General features: G+C 45.6%; 1 protein-coding gene across 4 annotated transcripts in view; it reads right to left on the bottom strand.

Annotated features, from left to right (window-relative positions):
• The window catches only part of RNF216 (ring finger protein 216), a 162,049-nt gene that overhangs the window by 21,441 nt on the left and 121,854 nt on the right, over positions 1–18,754 (bottom strand). For all 4 annotated transcript variants that reach the window (XM_073012807.1, XM_008018763.3, XM_008018766.3 and 1 more), the window contains 2 exons: positions 12,816–12,913; positions 2,998–3,220 (listed from right to left, as the gene is read on the bottom strand). In XM_073012807.1, coding sequence (XP_072868908.1) covers positions 2,998–3,220; positions 12,816–12,913 — 321 coding nt within the window. The remainder of the gene's footprint in view (positions 1–2,997; positions 3,221–12,815; positions 12,914–18,754) is intronic.

Genomic DNA, 18,754 nt, shown 5'->3' with positions numbered 1-18,754 from the left:
AGGCTTGTCTTGAATTCCTGGGCTCCCGCGATCTGCCCACCTTGGCCTCCAAAAGTGTTGGCATCATAGGCATGAGCCACTGTGCCTGACCCTTTCCCCCAGTTTTTCATGTGTCCCTAATCTTTGTTTATGATGTCATTTGCCAGTGAGAATTTATGGTTTTTTAGTCTGGCCTTGATGTAATGCTTCTCTTGATGTAATGCAAGAAACCTTCTCTTCTCCAAGATTACAGAAGCCATTCCCTTCATGCTGCCCTCTCTCCCTCCATGTAGCAGCTAGAGTGACCTTGGAAACAGAGCCCCCTACAATGCCCTGAAATGGCTCTAATCACACTCCAGACCTGAGGCCGGCCTCTGGGCCAACGGCTGTCACGTCCCTGTGGCTCTCCACCTACAAACCTCACCTGCTTTCTTTCTGATCCCCAAACAGGCCCTATGTGTTTGATTTCCTTGCCAGCCTTGCTCCTCCTCTAGGTTGCACTGCAAATCACTCTAGCCCCCATCTATTTAAAAGCTGGCCTCCCTCCTCCCACCCGACCATTCTCTACTGCATCACCTGTTCTTCTGACATGGCATTAAATACTCCACAGATTCTTGTAGATTGTATTAGACCATAAGCCCAATGAGGACAGGGGCTTTTCTGTTCAGACTAATTCTGGCAACACTGCACAATTAAGAGTTAACAGATAAAGGCTAGGTGCAGTAATCCTAGCACTTTGGGAGGCCGAGGCAGGTGGATCACGAGGTCAGGAGTTTGAGACCAGCCTGGCCAACATGGTGAAACCCTGTCTTTACTAAAAATACAAAAATTATCTGGGCGTGGTGGTGTGTGCCTGCAATCCCAGCTACTCAGGAGGCTGAGGCAGGAGAATCGCTTGAACCCAGGAGGTAGAGGTTGCAGTGAGCCAAGATCGTGCCACTGCACTATAGCCTGGGCGACAGAGCAAGACATGGTCTCAAAAAAAAAAAAGAAGGAATTAACAGATAAATACACCTATATAATTTCTCTAGTGATTTAAAATGGCATTTAAAAAAATCACACATTAATTTCTGTTTCTGGTCTCTATCTTGTCCCTTTGATCTATTTGCCTATTATTATGTTTACCTACGTGTATTAATAGCTTTACAGTAAAAAGCAGTTTCATTTTCAAAATAAGTCAGTTTTTAAAAATAAGTCCGTTTTTAAAAATCCTACTGAATTTAGATGTGAATTGCATTAAATTTCTAGGTGACTTTGGATAGAAGTGATCTCTCTGTAATACTGAATGTTTTCTTAGAGGACAGGAATGTTTCTCCACTAAACACTACCGAGGCTCCCTTCACTCTTCCCAGTGAAAGCTGAGAAGTGCCATGTGTCACCAGGCCTGCCTCCTAGTGGCCTTGGTCCACTCGCTCCAGGTCAGCAGGGAGCTCACTGTCACATGCAATCGCCTTTTGGTAAAGATGTCTTCTTGCATTATGACATTATTCTGACCAGGTGTGGTGGCTCATGCCTGTAATCCCAGCACTTTGGGAGGCCGAGGCAGGTGGATCATCTGAGTTCTGGAGTTCGAGACCAGTCTGGCCAACACGGTGAAACCCCATCTCTACTGAAAATACAAAAATTAGCCAGGTGTGGTGGCATGTGCCTGTAGTCCCAGCTACTTGGGAGGTTGAGGCAGGAGAATCAGGAAGCATTTGAACCCGGGAGGTGGAGGTTGCAGTGAGCTGAGATCACACCATTGCACTCCAGCCTAGGTGACAGAGCAAGACTCTGTCTCAACAACAACAACAAAAATCGTTATTCTTACAGATCAGCTTTGAACAGTGCTTGTGCTTGTTTTTAGTTTAAAATAATTTTAAGAATTGATATATTTTTTTTTGAGACAGATTCTTGCTGTTGCCCAGGCTGCAGCGCAGTGGCATGATCTTGGCTCACTGCAAGCTCTACCTCCCCAGTTAAAGTGATTCTCGTGCCTCAGCCTTGTGAGTAGCTGAGATTACAGGGGCGTGCCACCATGCTTGGATAATTTTTGTATTTTTAGTAGAGACAGGGCTTTGCCATGTTGGCCAGGCTGGTCTCGAACTCCGACATCAGGTGATCCACCCACCTCGGCCTCCCCAAAGTGCTGAGATTACGGACGCGAGCTACTGCGCCCAGCCAAGTTTTCCTTTCTTTACATATAAAACACTTATAAATAAAAGTACTTAGAACAGTGTCTGACACATGGTAGGTGCCCAATAAACATTAGCTATGACTGTCTCCAGTATCTACTACACCTTTTACTCTCTTAGCTAAGTGCACTGACTAGCAGTTTCAGAACATAGGATTGCTGATTGATAATGTTATACTTGACTTTATTTTACTACTAAATGTATGCTAACATCTGTATTGAAATTTGGGGTCTAAAAATATTAAGGAATCATCTTTGTAATACTGTATTTTTAAAGCTTAAATCAAGAAGAAATATTTGATTTCTTAAATGTCTTTTCACCATCTACAGATACCATATAATGATTTACGTTAATAGAGGTTGTTAATATTAAACCATCATTGCATTTCTGGAACAAACTCACTTGGTCATGCTTTCTATTTGCTAATATTTTATTTAGATAATTTAAAATCTAGATTATATGTAAGTCTCATAAGAACATCTATAGTTTTATTTGTTAGGGCTATCTCCATCAGGCTTTGGAATCAGTGTTATGCTGGCTTTGAACAGATACATGTATAAGTTTCCTTACTTTGCTCTGGAATATTTCAGAGGGCATAGAATAATTTTATTTCCTGAAGAATTAAAAGAATTTGCCTACAAAACTGTTAGGGCCTGCTGCTTTGAGCAGCATGAGTAGCAGCTAATAATTACTTTCTCAAATTTTTTCTTTGGTTATCAGTCTATGTAATTTCCTATATTCTTCTCCTAAGTCAAATTTTGTTATGTATATTCAAAATACTTGTCATAAAAATATATTTCTATTTTATCCTTATAAAGCAATAGCCAGCCATGTGTCTACTTACAGTGGGATCGGTCCAGAGAGAGCACCTTGAACACTCTTGGCAAGGGGCTCCTGGGGAGCGGGGATGTTGGCAGAAATGGTCATATCCATTGATAGAAACTCGACAGAGGTAGCACATCTGGGCACCACAGCGGCAAGACATGCGGTTGCAGCCTTCAGATTTGATGAGGCCAGTCCCACACTTGTGGCATTTTCTAATGCGGGCAGCAGTCATTTTTTCTTCACTGAAATAAGAAAACATAATTTGGAGCTGGGAGGGATGACGAGGAGGAACAAAATATGGCCATTAAACATTTATTTACACATAAAATGATCACTTATGGTTTTTTGTGACATTAAGCAGTGAAAAGAGCCTAGGTTTTGGAGTCTGAGAACTGCTTCAAAGTTTTAATTCTATGATCTTTGGTAAATTATTCACCTGCATGGAGACTCAGTTTCCTCATTTTTAAACTGTGAAAACACAACTTTCTCATGGTGTTTTGAGGATTACAGACGAAATATAAAGCACCCTGGCACAGTGCCTAGTAATTGGCATTTAGAAAAGGACTGCCCTATTTGTTATAGGAATCCCTGTAGGCTTAAAATGGAGAGAAAAGGCTGAGCATGGTGGTGCACGCTCCGTTCCAGTGTAATCCCAGAACTTTGAGAGGCCAAAGCAGGAAGATCGTTTGAGCTCACGAGTTTGACACCAGCCTGACCAACATGGTGAAACCCTGTCTCTACTAAAAATACAAAAATTAGCCAGGTGTGGTGGTGCACACCTGTAATCCCAGCTACTTGGGAGGTTGAGGCAGGAGAATTGCTTAAACCTGGGAGGTGAAGGCCACAGTGAAGTGAGACCGGGTCACCACTGCATCCCAGCTTGTGTAACAGAGCGAGACTCCATCTCAAAAACAAACAAACAAAAAACCACACACACACACACACACACACTGTCAAGGAGACAAAATTTAGATAAAGTGCATTTAGTACTATTACCTTAATGAGTCACCTTAGTAGTACATCTGTTTATGATTTTAGTTACTCAGCAACTGTGAAGACACTACTCAATGTTCTACGACTCAAGGTTCTACCTTTTTTTTTTTTTGGGGATGGAGTCTTGCTCTGTTGCCTGGCCTGGGGTGCAGTGGCTCCATCTCAGCTCACTGCAACCTCTGCCTCCCCGGGTTCAAGAGATTCTCCCACCTCGGTGTCCCGAGTAGCTGGGATTACACGCACCCACCACCATGCCCGGCTAATTTTTTTTTAATTTTAGTAGAAATGGAGTTTCACCATGTTGGCCAGGCTGGTCTGGAACTCCCGACGTCAGGTGATCCACCTGCCTTGGCCTCCCAAAGTGCTGGGATTACAGGCGTGAGCCACTGTGCCTGGTCGATTTAAAAAATTTTTTTTTGAGACTCACTGCAACCTCCATCTCCTGGGTTCAAGCAATTCTCATGCCTCAACTTCCCAAGTAGCTGGGATCACAGGTGCGTGCCACCATACCACCACACCTGGCTAATTTAATGCCCGGCTAATTTTTGTATTTTTGGTAGAGATGAGGTTTCGCCATGTTGGCCATGCTGGTCTCAAACTCCTGACCTCAAGTGATCCGCCTGCTTCGGCCTCCCAAACTGCTGAGATTACAAGTGTGAGCCACTGCGCCCGGCTAGACTCAAAGTTTTTTTTTTTTTTTTTTTTTTTTTTTGAGACGGAGTCTCGCTCTGTCGCCCAGGCTGGAGTGCAGTGGCCGATCTCAGCTCACTGCAAGCTCCGCCTCCCGGGTTCATGCCATTCTCCTGCCTCAGCCTCCCGAGTAGCTGGGACTACAGGCGCCCGCCACCGCGCCCGGCTAGTTTTTTGTATTTTTTAGTAGAGACGGGGTTTCACCATGTTAGCCAGGATGGTCTCGATCTCCTGACCTCGTGATCCGCCTGCTTCGGCCTCCCAAACTGCTGAGATTACAAGTGTGAGCCACCGCGCCCGGCCGACTCAAAGTTCTAATGAAAAACTTTTCAATTTGAAAAGCTATATGCCCAAACACAACTGCAATTTTCTACAGCACAAACCTCCTTTGTAAGAGCACCCTGAGACTGAGGTGTGGCTTTAAGTTGCGGCACTCTAGCTGCCTGGGGCTGGCTGACTTTCCCTGGGAAGCTGCTCAGGGAGAGAAGAGGCTGTAAAAAATTAAGGTTACAGTCTTTTCATGAAGGCTTGGAAAGACGGTCTACTTGCTTGCTCATCCTGGCACTGACATGAAACAATAATGGTTATGGAGGGAGAAGAAAAGGCTCCCCTAAAATGGACAGAGGAATACATAAAGCATGCCTGCAACTCAACATTGCTGAAATGTTCAAACAGCTATTCAACACTGCACATCTACTCAAGTCCTTCGCTTCTGCATTTGTAAGTGTACTACTGGATAGGGCCAGAATGGAGTGTTGTTATGGGATGTGGTGACTACCTAGCCAGTAATATAAAAGTGAACAGTGAAACGGGAGAAAAATCATGGTTCATTCCTTCAGATAAAAGGTGGTTTGGCAACTAGATTCTCAATCAGGCAGGAAACAGCCTCGCAGGATGTGCTCCTGGGGCAGGACAGGAAGAGAAGCCGGAGCTGTGACTGTGGTTGCTGACCTTGCGCTCACACAGGAAGGCTCAGGGCCTCCTCTACGCAGTCAGCGACAGCCCACACTCCTGTAGTTATCTGCGCTCACCACCAGCCAGTGTGTGGGTAACTCCTCTCTGGGAGCCATGCCCTTCAGATCTTAGCCCATCCCCTTTGTGAGTGTGAGGATGCATGTGTGTATTTATTGTTTTGTTGTGGTAAAATGCACATAAAATTGACTTTTTAAACCATTCTAACATATGCAATTCAGGGATATTTTGAGTATTCATGATGTTATACAATCAATATCACCACCTAGCTCCAAGAGACTTTTAAAACCCCAAAAGGAAACCCTGTACCCATTAAGCAGGCATTCCCCATTCCTCCCCGCCCTGCAGCCCACAACTTGCTTTTGGGCTCTATAGATTGCCATTCTGAGGCCAGGCGAATGCCCATATACCTCTGATATTTCATAGGAATGGAAATCATACATGTGCTTTTGTGCCTGTCTTCTTTCACTTAGCGTGTATGAATATATCACATTTGTTTATTCATCAGTTGATGGATTATTTTTGCTTTTTGGCTATTGTGAATTGTGGTTAAATAAACATTCTTGCACAAATTTTGTATGGACACTTGTTTTCACTCATGTTGGGTGAGTACTTGAGAGTGGAACTGCTGGGTCATGTGGTAATTCTATGTTTAACTTATTGGGGAAAGCCAACTATTAACTATGGTGGCCGTACTATTTTCTACTCCCACCTCAATGTACACTGGTGTCACTTCTTCTATATCCCTGTCAAATTTGTTTTCTTCCACTGTTTTCATTAGTCATCCTAATAGGTGTGAAGTGATATCTTACCATAGTTCGATTTGTATTTTCGTAATGACTAATGACATTCAGCATGCTTTCATGTGTTTGTTGGTCATTCGTACATCTTTTTGGATAAATACCAATTCACATTGTTTGCATTGTTTGCCCATGTTTTTTTTTTGAGACAGAGTCTTACTTTGTCATCCAGGCTGGAGTGCAGTAGTATAGTCTCAGCTCACTGCAACTTCCGTCTCCTGGGCTCCAGTTATTTCCCACCTCAGCCTCCTGAGTAGCTGGGAATATAGGTTAACGCCACTATGCTGTTATTTTTAAATTTTTTTTACAGACTGGGTTTCACCATGTTGTCTAGGCTGGTCTTAAACTCCTGGGTTTAAGCTATCTGCTTGACCTTGGCTTCTCAAAGTGTTGGGATTACATGCGTGAGCCACTGTGCCTAGCTGTTTGCCTATTTCCTTTTCTTTTTTTTTTTTGAGACGGAGTCTTGCTCTGTTGCCCAGGCTAGAGTGCAGTGGCGTGATCTCAGCTCACTGCAACCTCCATTTCCCAGGTTTAAGCGATTCTCCAGCCTCAGCCTCCCGAGTAGCTGGAACTACAGGCATGCGCCAGCACGCCTGGCTAATTTTTGCATTTTTACTAGAGATGGGGTTTCACCATATTGGCCAGGCTGATCTCGAACTCCTGATCTCATGATCCACCCGCCTCAGCCTCCTAAAGTACTGGGATTACAGGCATGAGCCACCCCGCCTGGCCTGTTTGCCTATTTTCTGACTGGGTTGTTCCCTTACTGCTTTCTTGGCTTTGAACAATTTGACTCTGATGTATCGTAGTGTGGACTTCTTTTGAGTTCATCCTACTTGGAATTCATTCAGCTTCTTGGATGTATAGATTCTTGTTCTTCATCAGATTTGGGAAGTTTTCAGTCATTATTTCTTCAATATTCTTTCTGTTCATTTTGCTCTCTGTTCTCCTTTGGGCTTCCCCTTAATGTGAATATTGGTACATCTGATGATGTTCTATAGGTCCCTTAGGCTCTATTCACTTCTCTTCATTCATTTTTCTTTCTGCTCCTCCTCCAATTGTATAATTTCAACAGCTGTATCTTCAAGATCTCTGATTCTTCGGCCTGCTCAAATCTGCTTCTGAATTCCTCTAATGGAATTCAGCTCAGCTATTGTAATTTTGGGGTACAATATTTGTTGGTTTCTTAATTTCTTTTTTTTTTTTTTTTTGAGATGGAGTCTTGCTCTGTCGCCAGGCTTGTGTGCAGTGGCGTAATCTCAGCTCACTGCAACCTCCACCTCCCAGGTTCAAACGATTCTCCTGCCTCAGCCTCCCAAGTAGCTGGGACTACAGGCATCCACCACCACACCCAGCTAATTTTTGTGTTTTCAGTAGAGACGGGTTTCACCATGTTGGCCAGGCTGGTCTTGAACTCCTGACCTCAAGTGATCCGCCCATCTCGGCCTCCCAAAGTGCTGGGATTACAGGCGTGAGCCACTGCGCCTGGCTGGTTTCTTAATTTCTATCTATACTCTCTACTTGTTCATACACTGTGTTCCTGGTTTCCTTTAGTTCTTTGCTCATGGTTTCACCTGGCTTTCTGAGCATATTTAAGACAGCTGATTCAAAGCATTTGTCTAGTACACCCAATGTGTCCTCAGAGATGGTTTCTATCAACTACTTTTTTCCCTGTGAATGGGCCATACTTTCCTGTTTGCTTTATACATTATTATTGAAAACTGGATATTCTGAATATTATACTATGAGAAGAGCCTAGACATCAGGTTGCTTTTTGTAAAGTTTGTGATTGTTTAGTGACTTTTAAAAGTTATTTTTGTAAATTGGCCAAGCATGGTGGTACATGCTTATAATCCCAGCTACTCGGGAGGCTGAGGCATGAGAATTGCTTGAGGCCAGAGGCGGAGGTTGCAGTGAGCTGAGATCTCACCACTGCCACTGCACTCCAGCCTGGGTGACAGGGCGAGACTCCATCTCAAAAGAAAAAAAATAAAAATAAAAATAAAAAGCGGGGCCAAGCGTGGCGGCTCATGTCTGTAATCCCAGCACTTTGGGAGGCAGAGGAGGGTAGATCATGAGGTCTGAAGATCGAGACCATCCTGGCTACCATGGTGAAACCCCATCTCTACTAAAAATGCAAAAAATTAGCTGGGTATGGTGGCACACATGGCACATATCTGTAGTCCCAGCTACTCGGGAGGCTGAGGCATGAACCTGGGAGGTGGAGCTTGCAGTGAGCCGAGATAACGCCACTGCACTCCAGCCTGGGTGACAGAGCAAGACTTCATCTCAAAAAGAAAAAAAAAAAAAAAAAAGGCCGGGCATGGTGGCTCAAGCCTGTAATTCCAGCACTTTGGGAGGCCGAGATGGGTGGATCATGAGGTCAGGAGATCGAGACCATCCTGGCTAACACGGTGAAACCCCATCTCTACTAATAAACACAAAAAACTAGCCGGGCGAGGTGGCGGGCGCCTGTAGTCCGAGCTACTCGGGAGGCTGAGGCAGCAGAATGGCGTAAACCCGGGAGGTGAGCTGAGATCCGGCCACTGCACCCCAGCCTGGGTGACAGAGCAAGACTCCGTCTCAAAAAAAAAAAAAAAAAAGAAAATGCAGGGGACAGAAGAACAAGTTAAATAATACCATGGGAAACCAGCCAACTCTAGAAGACATTCTACAGGCCAATTATCCTTACTTTTTTCAGTAAGTGAATGGCATAACACAGTGTGTCGGGAAGAGAGAGTATCCTCATTAAAAGAGACTTAAGAGAAATAATTATCAAATGCAATGAATCTCGTTTGATCCTAACCTGAACAAACTAACTGCAGTACACATGTAAAGCTAATTTGAGATAATTAGCAGAACTGTGAAATTAGTACGAGATATCAAAGACTTAAAATTTTAATTTTAGTATTGTTAGTGGTCATAAAGGTAAGCGCTACAGAAGAAAAATTTTTATGGGAGAAATGACATGCTGTCAGGGATTTGGATTTGCTTGAAAGTACTATAGCAGTTTAAAAATAAGAAACGGACGGCCGGGCGGGCGCGGTGGCTCACACCTGTAATCCCAGCACTTTGGAAGGCTGAGGCGGTGGGATCACTTGAGGTCAGGAATCGAGACCAGCCTGGTCAACCATGGCCAACAAGGTAAAGCCCTGTCTCTACTAAAAATTCAAAGATCAGCTGGGTGTGGTGACAGGCGCCTGCAATCCCAGCTACTCGGGAGGCTGAGGCAGGAGAATCGCTTGAACCCGGGAGGCGGAGGTCACAGTGAGCCAAGGCACTCCAACCTAGTTGACAGAGGGAGACTCTGTCTGAAAAAAAAAGAAGAAAAGAAAGAAAGAGAGGGAGGGAGGATCGCTCAAGCTTGGGGGGTCAAGGCTGAGGTGAGCTGTGATTGTGCCAATGCATTCCAGCCTGGATGACAGAATAAGACTCTGTCTCAACAGGGGAAAAAAAGTTCTGACATTTGGCAGGACTCTGTGGCTCTTTGGTCCCAGTGGGGCTGTATGATAAGGCAAGTTGAAGCCCCTGGAACACCCTCTCTCTAAAGAAAACATACCACCAGATTCCTTTGGGCATCTTCAAGACTGGCACCACCATCAAAGACTTGTAAGATGCAGAGGCGATGATTCTCTCATGTCTCTTTTTACTTCTCATTTGGCTTGTACAGAAGAATCGCTCTTGGAGGACAGTGACTCTAAGCTTCAAAAGATGCTGACTAGATGTGGCTGCTGTTCCAGATGTCGTTTCTCACCAGAACAAACAAACAGCCCCGGCAACTGGTATGCCGCGACTGATTTGGAAAATGCTTTTCCTGTCTGTTCAATAATCAGAGAACACCAGCAGCCAGTGAGGACCTTGATTATCTGTCATCCAATAGGATAATACACTGTTCTACCACTTGAACGACACATGCAGATAGAACCTGGTGAACAGGAAGTAGCAAGTATGGTAGGATGTATTAATATGCTACATGAATGCCAGAAGGTGAGAGAGATATCCCTTGAATGTAGGAATGTGCAATCCCTATGAAGTTCTGGTGGTCTGGAGGTCAGGCATGTGTATCATGATATCCCTTCCAAAGCTAGACTCATGATAGAAGCATCCTCTATCACTAAGGAAGAAGCCCAACATTTGGGAGGCTGTTTTTGATTTTTGGAATCAACATATATCACATTTGGATGTTCTGCTCTTATCCACTTACTGCTGATCTAAAAGGCTGCCAGGTTTAAATAGGACCCAGTGATGGGCTATGTGTGGCAGACCAATATGCTGAGTGGAACCCAGTGACAGGAATGGACAGGACACTCAGAAAGAAGGCTGTGCGTTGTAAGTGATTCTCCTTCCAAGAAACATCTCACAGCCTACTACTGAGTCCTGGGAGTAGTTCAGATGCCTGACCACAGGGCTGCATTCCTTCCTGGAGGCCTGAGGAGAGAGTATCTTTGCTGCTCATTTGGGTTGTTCGCAGAATTCAGTCGTTTGTAGAATTCAGTTGAGGTGGTAGGACCAGGGTCCTACAGGGTTGGTGGCTCACGCCTGTGAGCTGGGTTGTGGCTGTCCGCTGAGGGTTGTTCCTAACTTCTACAGGCTGCCTCAATCCTTGGCTCATGGCCACCTTCATCTATCTTCAAAGCCAGTAACGGGGGGCGGTCAAGTCCTTCTTACGCTTGTCTGACTCTTCATCCCATACTAAGGGCTCTCTGCTTTTAAGGATTTGTAATTAGACTGGGTCTACTCGGATAATCCAGGTAACCTCTCCATCTCAAGGTCCTTAACGGTACAACCAAGGGCAAATCACGTGGGCTCAGTTGCCTCATCTTTAAGAGGATAATGGTATCCACCTGTGCTGCATACTTGGGAAACTGCCCAAATTGCCACTGCCCACTTCATTTTCTGAGTACCAAACTCCTTCCATATCCATTATATTTAAACTGGACATAAAGTCACCCAACTACAGGCTACATATGGTGCTTGCCTTGCCCATGTGATAATCTAGACCAATGTGGTACGAGCCGAAGTGAGATATACATATATAATTACTGTATCACTCACAACATCAAGAAAAGCTGCCTACTTGGCAACTTACCTATTTCCCACTTTCTTTAGGTTTGAGTGTAAATGTGGCCACAATCTAGTTATAATCATGCAGATGAGACCACCACCCTCAGGGAAGGGTAAAGCAGTTAGACAATCTCTTTTTTTCTTTTTTGAGATAGAGTTTCCCTCTGTCGCCCAGGCTGGAGTGCAGAGGTGCGATCTTGGCTCACTGCAACCTCTGCCTCCCTGGTTCAAGCAATTCTCTTGCCTCAGTCTCCTGAGTAGCTGGGACTACAAGTGCGTGCCTACGACTTCTGGATAATTTTACTTTTTTATTTTTTGTAGAGATGAGGTTTTGCCATGTTGCCCAGGCTGGTCTCAAATTTGTGAGCTCAAGCGATCCGCCTGCCTTGGCCTCCCAAAATGCCAGGATTACAGGCCTGAGCTACCACGCCTGGCTGTGAGACAATCTCTGAATAACATCAGGAGACAGACATGCACTCTCAGCTGCGTGGCAAGTCTAGATTGTTACGAGAGAAAGAGATTTCAGTAGTACTTTAGTCATTGCATTTATTTATTTATTTATTTTTTTGAGACAGAGTCTCACTCTGTTGCCAGGCTGGAGTGCAGTAGCACGATCTTGGCTCACTGCAACCTCCGCCTCCTGGGTTCAAGTAATTCTCCTGCCTCAGCCTTCCGAGTAGCTGGGATTACAGGCAAGTGCCACCACCCAGCTAATTTTTGTACTTTTAGTAGAGATGGGGCTTCGCCATGTTGGCCAGGATGGTCTCGATCTCCTGACCTTGTGATCCACCAGCCTCGGCCTCCCAAAGTGCTGGGATTACAGGCGTGAGCCACAGCACCCGGCCTGCATTTTAATAAGTGAGTATCTGTAACGTGCTCAGCCACGTAGAGAGGACTATACAAGTAATGGTTATTATTATCACAGGTGTATCATTTTGTATTCTGGAGGTGGGCAATTCTACTTAGGTCTCAGACCAATAGTATCCTGTAACACAGACACAAGCAACATCAGTGCAGTCTAAGCTAATTAAAACATGCTACTCGCTTATTTAGAAAATAAGGAAAAGGGGGACCATCGTTTATTGAATTCACATGTGCCAGGCATTTATATGTTAATTTGTCTACTGAAATAACTCCATGAGGCTGCAGAGATGAGGAAGCAGAGGCTCAGGGGTTAGGTCACTTCCCCAAGATCACTCCAGACTCGGCTGGCTCAAGCGTGTTCTTCCCACAATAGTGTGCCCTCTCTGCCAAAAAGCAGGTTAATGGGGAAGTTGAGAATCAGCCCATAGCCCCTCTGAATTCTGTTACTCACATAGAGGTACGGTACTTGATGTCATCTTTTTCAGCCAGCTCTTCACAGGTGAGGCCATTATGTTCTTTCCAGAGTCCCTGACACTTCCTACAGGTTTCCTGGGGATAAAGGACAGACACAAAGACAACTCCTGGTGAGTGGACACCACAGAAGTTCCTGTTCAACAAAAGGGATATGAAATGAGCTTTACTTGGCTTGAATTATCTCAGGATGCCTCTCCTTTTCAGGGGGGATACTTCTAAAGACATCTTTTAATAGAAGAGGTAAGAGGTGGCAGGGCCAGGTGACTCATGTCTGTAGTACCAGCACTTTGGGAGGCTGTGGCAGGTCAGGAGTTTGAGACCAGCCTGGGCAACACAGTGAGACCCTGTCCCTTAAAAAAAGAGAAAGAGTTGGGGAAGGTGAGGGGAGTGGTAAGAATCATTAGAAGGATGCACAAGGAAAAATTTCTCTCCCTAGATCAAAAGGAAGTGTTGCTCCCATCACCTAATTTGCATAAGGCTTTTTCTAAAATGCTCTGGGCCATGTGAAAAAACCAAAGGAGACGGATCTTGGGCAATCGTGGGTTTTTAAAACACAGTAGCACGAGCTGCTTGGAACGGCCTGTCTGGATCTTGTTAATCTCTGCAAAATCCTTGTGCCCACATGTTGGCATCCAAAATGCGCTTCTACTGGATTGAAGAATGGCCTACTTCAGGCTGGGCGCAGTGGCTCAAGCCTGTAATCCCAGCACTTTGGGAGGCCGAGACGGGTGGATCACGAGGTCAGGAGATCAAGACCATCCTGGCTAACACGGTGAAACCCCGTCTCTACTAAAAAATACAAAAAACTAGCCGGGGGAGGTGGCGGGCGCCTGTAGTCCCAGCTACTCCGGAGGCTGAGGCAGGAGAATGGCGTGAACCCGGGAGGCGGAGCTTGCAGTGAGCTGAGATCCGGCCACTGTACTCCAGCCTGGGCGACAGAGCGAGACTCCGTCTTCCTAAGGGAGACTTTCCTCCGCTGCCCATCGCTCATCAGCATGGATGTCACACTTAAAAGTTTCACTTCAGACTGGGCATGGTGGCTCATGCCTGTAATCCCAGCACTTTAGGAGTACGAAGTGGGCAGATCACGAAGTCAGGAGATTGAGACCATCCTGGCTAACTGAAACCCCATTTCTGCTAAAAATAATAAATAAATAAATAAATAAATTAGCCGGGCTTGGTGGCGGGCACCTGTAGTCCCAGATACTTGGGAGGCTGAGGCAGGAGAATGGTGTGAACCCGGGAGACGGAGCTTGCAGTGAGCCGAGATAGTGCCACTGCACTCCAGCCTGGGCAAAAGAGTGAGACTCCGTCTCAAAAAAAAAAAAAAAGTTTCACTTCATATATAAACATGCATGCTAAATAATCACCACCTTTATTCTAGGATCCTTTATAGATTATAAAATGCTTTCATATGTCCAGAAACTATCCCACTAATAAGTTATATAACTAATAAGTTATCCTGACAGTGCTGTCAGTTTTAAGTGGGGAACTGACCTAGTCTGGGGAGACAGTGAAGGCTTGAGGAAGTGAAGCCTGAGATCCAAAAGACGAGTTAACAACAATTAGATGGGGCAGCGAAAAGAGATCAACACTCCAGACAATGGACAGCAAGAGAAGACTCTGGCAGGCAAAGCCAGACATGTTCAGTTCCTATGGCTGGACTGCAGACAGTGAGAACGGCCCTGGAGGCCTGTAAGCACCTGACCAGGCAAGGCCTTGAAGGGCATGAGGAGCAGTTTGTTCTTTATCCTATGAGCACTAGGAAGCCACCAAAAGGTGCCAAGTATGGAAGTAACAGAATCAGGTATATCTTTTAAAAAAAATAATTCTGGGTGGAAAACACTGGAGGGAGGAAAGAGTGAACGTGCAAAAGACAGGAGCTAGTAAAACCACTCGGGAAAGAGGCCACCAACGCCCAGACCAGGGTGGTGGGCAAGGACAGGAAGACAAGGGGACTGACTTGAGAGCAAGGAAGGAAGTACGACTGGCTGGTGTGGAGACAAGCCGCTGTGCCTGGCCCTTTTGTACATTCTGAATTTTATACTATATGTGTACTATCTAATAAAAAGAATTTAAAAAGGGAGACAAATGGAACAGACTGCTGAGGGAGCTGAGAACCTGATCCTTTTGGTGGGATGTCGTAAAAAGGCTCAATCAGGCTGGGCACAGTGGCTCACACCTATAATCCCACACTTTGGGAGGCCAAGGCAGGCAAATCATTTGAGGTGAGAAGTTCGAGACCAGCCTAGCCAACATGGCGAAACCCCATCTCTACTAAAAATACAAAAATTAGTCAGGCGTGGTGGCTGGTGACTGTAATCCCAGCTACTTGGGAGGCTGAGGCAGGAGAATCACTCGAACCTGGGAGGTGGAGGTTGCAGTGGGCAGAGATCACACCACTGCACTTTAGCTTGGGCAACAGAGCCAGACTCCATCTCAAAAAAAAAAAAAAAAAGGCTCAATCAATGGGCTGGGGTGGGTGGGACAGAGAGGAACTGAAGGGACATACTACATTTAAATGCCACCATTTCCGAGGGATGCGGAAGTGCTCTGGTCCCCCACCTGCATCCCATTCAGTAAACAAAGGTGATACATATTAGTGTGCCTATTGCCCACCAAAACATACAGTAGCAAAAACCCATTTTTCTAAGACCTTGTGCCTGACTATCGCAGGAAGCTGGAGGATAAACAACAGCTGGAGAATAGATGAGCTGATGTTTGGCTCCTAACCTCTAAAACAATGCCAACCCAGCCCCTTCCAGGAGTAACAGCTTGAAAACAATACATGGCATTTAGACAGTTTTTAGAATTCCTGGCAATTCCGTTATTAATTCATGGGTCTTCTTCACAAGGGAAGAAACCCCATTTTTGAAGTGAGGCACAGGCCCACAAGGGCAAAATGGCCTGGCCAAGCTGGAACCAGGTGTGTGTGAGGGCCACTGTGAGGCCCTCTGCCCTGCTCACCCTCTACATCACAGTGCTGCTTCTGTAGGTGAACGTGGGTTTTCAGCCAGGGCGCTTCTTACTGAAGAGCCCAAGGGCCCCTGGAGAACACAGCTGAAATGTCTTTTGAAAAGACTATGTAGCACTTTGGGAGGCCGAGGCGGAGGGATCACCTGAGGTCAGAAGTTCGAGACCAGCCTGGCCAACATGGGTGAAACCCTGTCTCTACTAAAAATACAAAAATTAGCCGGGCGTGGTGGCACATGCCTATAATCCCAGCTGAGGCAATCCCTGTGAGGCTGAGGCAGAATTCCTTGACGCAGGGAGGCAGAGGTTGCAGTGAGCAGAGATCGCACCACTGCACTCCAGCTTGGGCAACAGAGCAAGACTCTGTCTCAAAAAAAAAAAAAAAAAAAAAAAAGACAAGACTATGTAGCTAGATACGAAACCTACAATTAAAATAAGGCAAGCAAACAGCAGGCTGCGGAGTTTAACACTTGGAGCTCTCTCTGTGTAGTGTCTTTAAAATGTACTCTCTCTTCTAAGAAGTATAAATTTTACTAAATTGTAGTTCCCTCCTCTCAGGCACAGATAGGCTTTGCTCCTAAACTCAACAAATGCTTATGCATATTAGGAAGAAATGCTCTTGAACGTTTTTTCTTTTCTTTTCTTTATTTTTTTTTGAGTCAGGGTCGCACCCTGTCACCCAGGCTGGAGTGAGATCTCGGCTCACTGCAACCTCCATGTCCTGGGCTCAAGCGATCTCCCACCTCAGCCTCCTGGGTAGCTGGGACTACCAGTGCTCATGCCTGTAATTCCAGCACTTTGGAAGGCCGAGCGGGGCGGATTACCTGAGGTCAGGAGTTCAAGACCAGCCTGGGCAACATGGTGAAATCTCGTCTCTACTAAAAATATGAAAATTAGCTTGGCATGGTGGTGGGTGTCTGTAATCCCAGCTACTCCGGAAGCTGAGACAGGAGAACTGCTTGAACTCAGGAGGTGGAGGTTGCAGTGAGCCGAGATCGTGCCACTACACTCCAGCCTGGGTGACAGAGCAAGATTCAGTCACAAACAAACAAACAAAGTGCTGGGATTACAGGCGTGAGCCACTGCGTCCAGCCTCTTGCATGTTTAACATGATAACCACATTCTTCAATCTGTGGTTTACAAGAAAGCCCCAAAGGACCATATTGGAAGGCAAAGTATACTTTGACAAGTAACCTCAAAACAAGAAGAACAGTGTATCGTGGCCATCGAGCGGGACCACACTTTCTATCACCTTGTGCCTTTCCGATTGGGGGAAACCGCGGAGTTTACCATCATCCCAAATACAACAAGCAGGCAGGCAGCTCCCGCCCTCTCAGTGGGGAAGGAGCATGCATGTTGGGTAGTTTGTTAACAAACAGCCACCAGGCCACATTCTTCATGTCATCAGGGAGGTTGCTGTTTAAGTTTATGATGCCCTTTTGTCCTCAAAATACATTAAGGTGTTTTGACTGTTCATGAGGTCTTCACTTTACAACATAAACACTTCAGTCTTCCTTTATTCATTTACTGCTGCCTGGATAATGATTAATGAATAAAGCAGAAGATTAAATTCAATTCCAGATGACCTTATCAGGGAGCTGAAATTTCTTCACATAAACACAGCTTTCTCAAGTAGTAGACAAATGTATCTGGCCATCACCTCCTCCAAGCCCAGCAAGTGATGATAATCTTGAGACCTTTGGGTCTGTTGGTAAAGAACCCAAAAGAAAATCTGAGCCCACAAGCCAGTCACCGGGTTCTGTGTTTGTTTCCTTGCCTTCCTTGCGAAGTCACCTGGAAGGTGTCTGTCCCTGTGCGTGCTAGATTTCAGTTGCTGACTTCCATCCACCCTTGTCTCAGAAGCAGAATACAGTACAAACTGCTCCCTTACTTTTAAAATGGTTCCTCCAGTGAAACCTGTCAACTAACTCTCTAGGGGAGAGAAGTCACTGACATGCCACAGGGCATTAGGCTGTGGTCAATCCAGAAGTAGCTTCAGAAATTTCAGCCCTCTGTTCTGTCACCTCAAACAATGGTGAGACTGGGCCGGGCGCGGTGGCTCACGCCTGTAATCCCAGCACTTTGGGAGGCCGAGGCGGGTGGATCACCTGAGGTTGGGAGTTCGAGACCAGCCTGACCAACATGGTGAAACTCCATCTCTACTAAAAATACAAAATTAGCCAGGCATGGTGGTGCATGCCTGTAATCCCAGTTACTCAAGAGGCTGAGGCAGAACAGCTTGAACCCAGGAGGCAGTGATTTCAGTGAGCTGAGATCGCGCCATTGCACTCCAGCCTGGGCAACAAAAGTGACATTCTGTCTCAAAAAAACAAAACAAAACAAAACAACAATGGTGAGACTATAAATCCCCAGCACTCTTGAGGTAAAAGGCCCGGACACTTGACTATTCGCAAATGCTCAGCGAGGGACCACAGGACCGTGGGCTTCCAGGCCATCTGTGTCTTCCAGTTGTCAAAGATTCTGGTCCTCCCCACCCATAGACCCAAATGACATACCGAAGGTCCAGAAAGACACTGATTTTAAGACGGAATCCCTTAAATCTCAGGGGTTTATGCTGGAACCCCTGAGAATCAATAAAGTTCAACAAAATCAAAGCTCAGGTAGATTCAGTGGACTTTCTTTCCTTTCACTAAGGGAATCCAAGAACCTCTAGTTTTCCTAAGTCAAGAATGCACATATGAGCCGAATAAGGCTTGGTCCTTGCCTTCAAGGAGTGCATTCTACCAACAGAGTTATATACTGGGGCAAATCAAGTACAGCATAATGGAAGTTCAGTGTAACGTGCACGCACACATGGCAGGGGAACATGCATATGCATGTGGAGGAGAAAGAGGTGAGTCAGACAAGGGTTCTTTGAGGAGCTGACATCTTCATGGGATTGACTACAGTAAATGCCATGAGTAATCAGAACCTCCATGCAAC

This window comes from Chlorocebus sabaeus, chromosome 28, assembly GCF_047675955.1.
Source record: "Chlorocebus sabaeus isolate Y175 chromosome 28, mChlSab1.0.hap1, whole genome shotgun sequence".
Classification (NCBI taxonomy): domain Eukaryota; kingdom Metazoa; phylum Chordata; class Mammalia; order Primates; family Cercopithecidae; genus Chlorocebus; species Chlorocebus sabaeus.
This window is presented reverse-complemented; position numbering and strand designations above follow the sequence as displayed.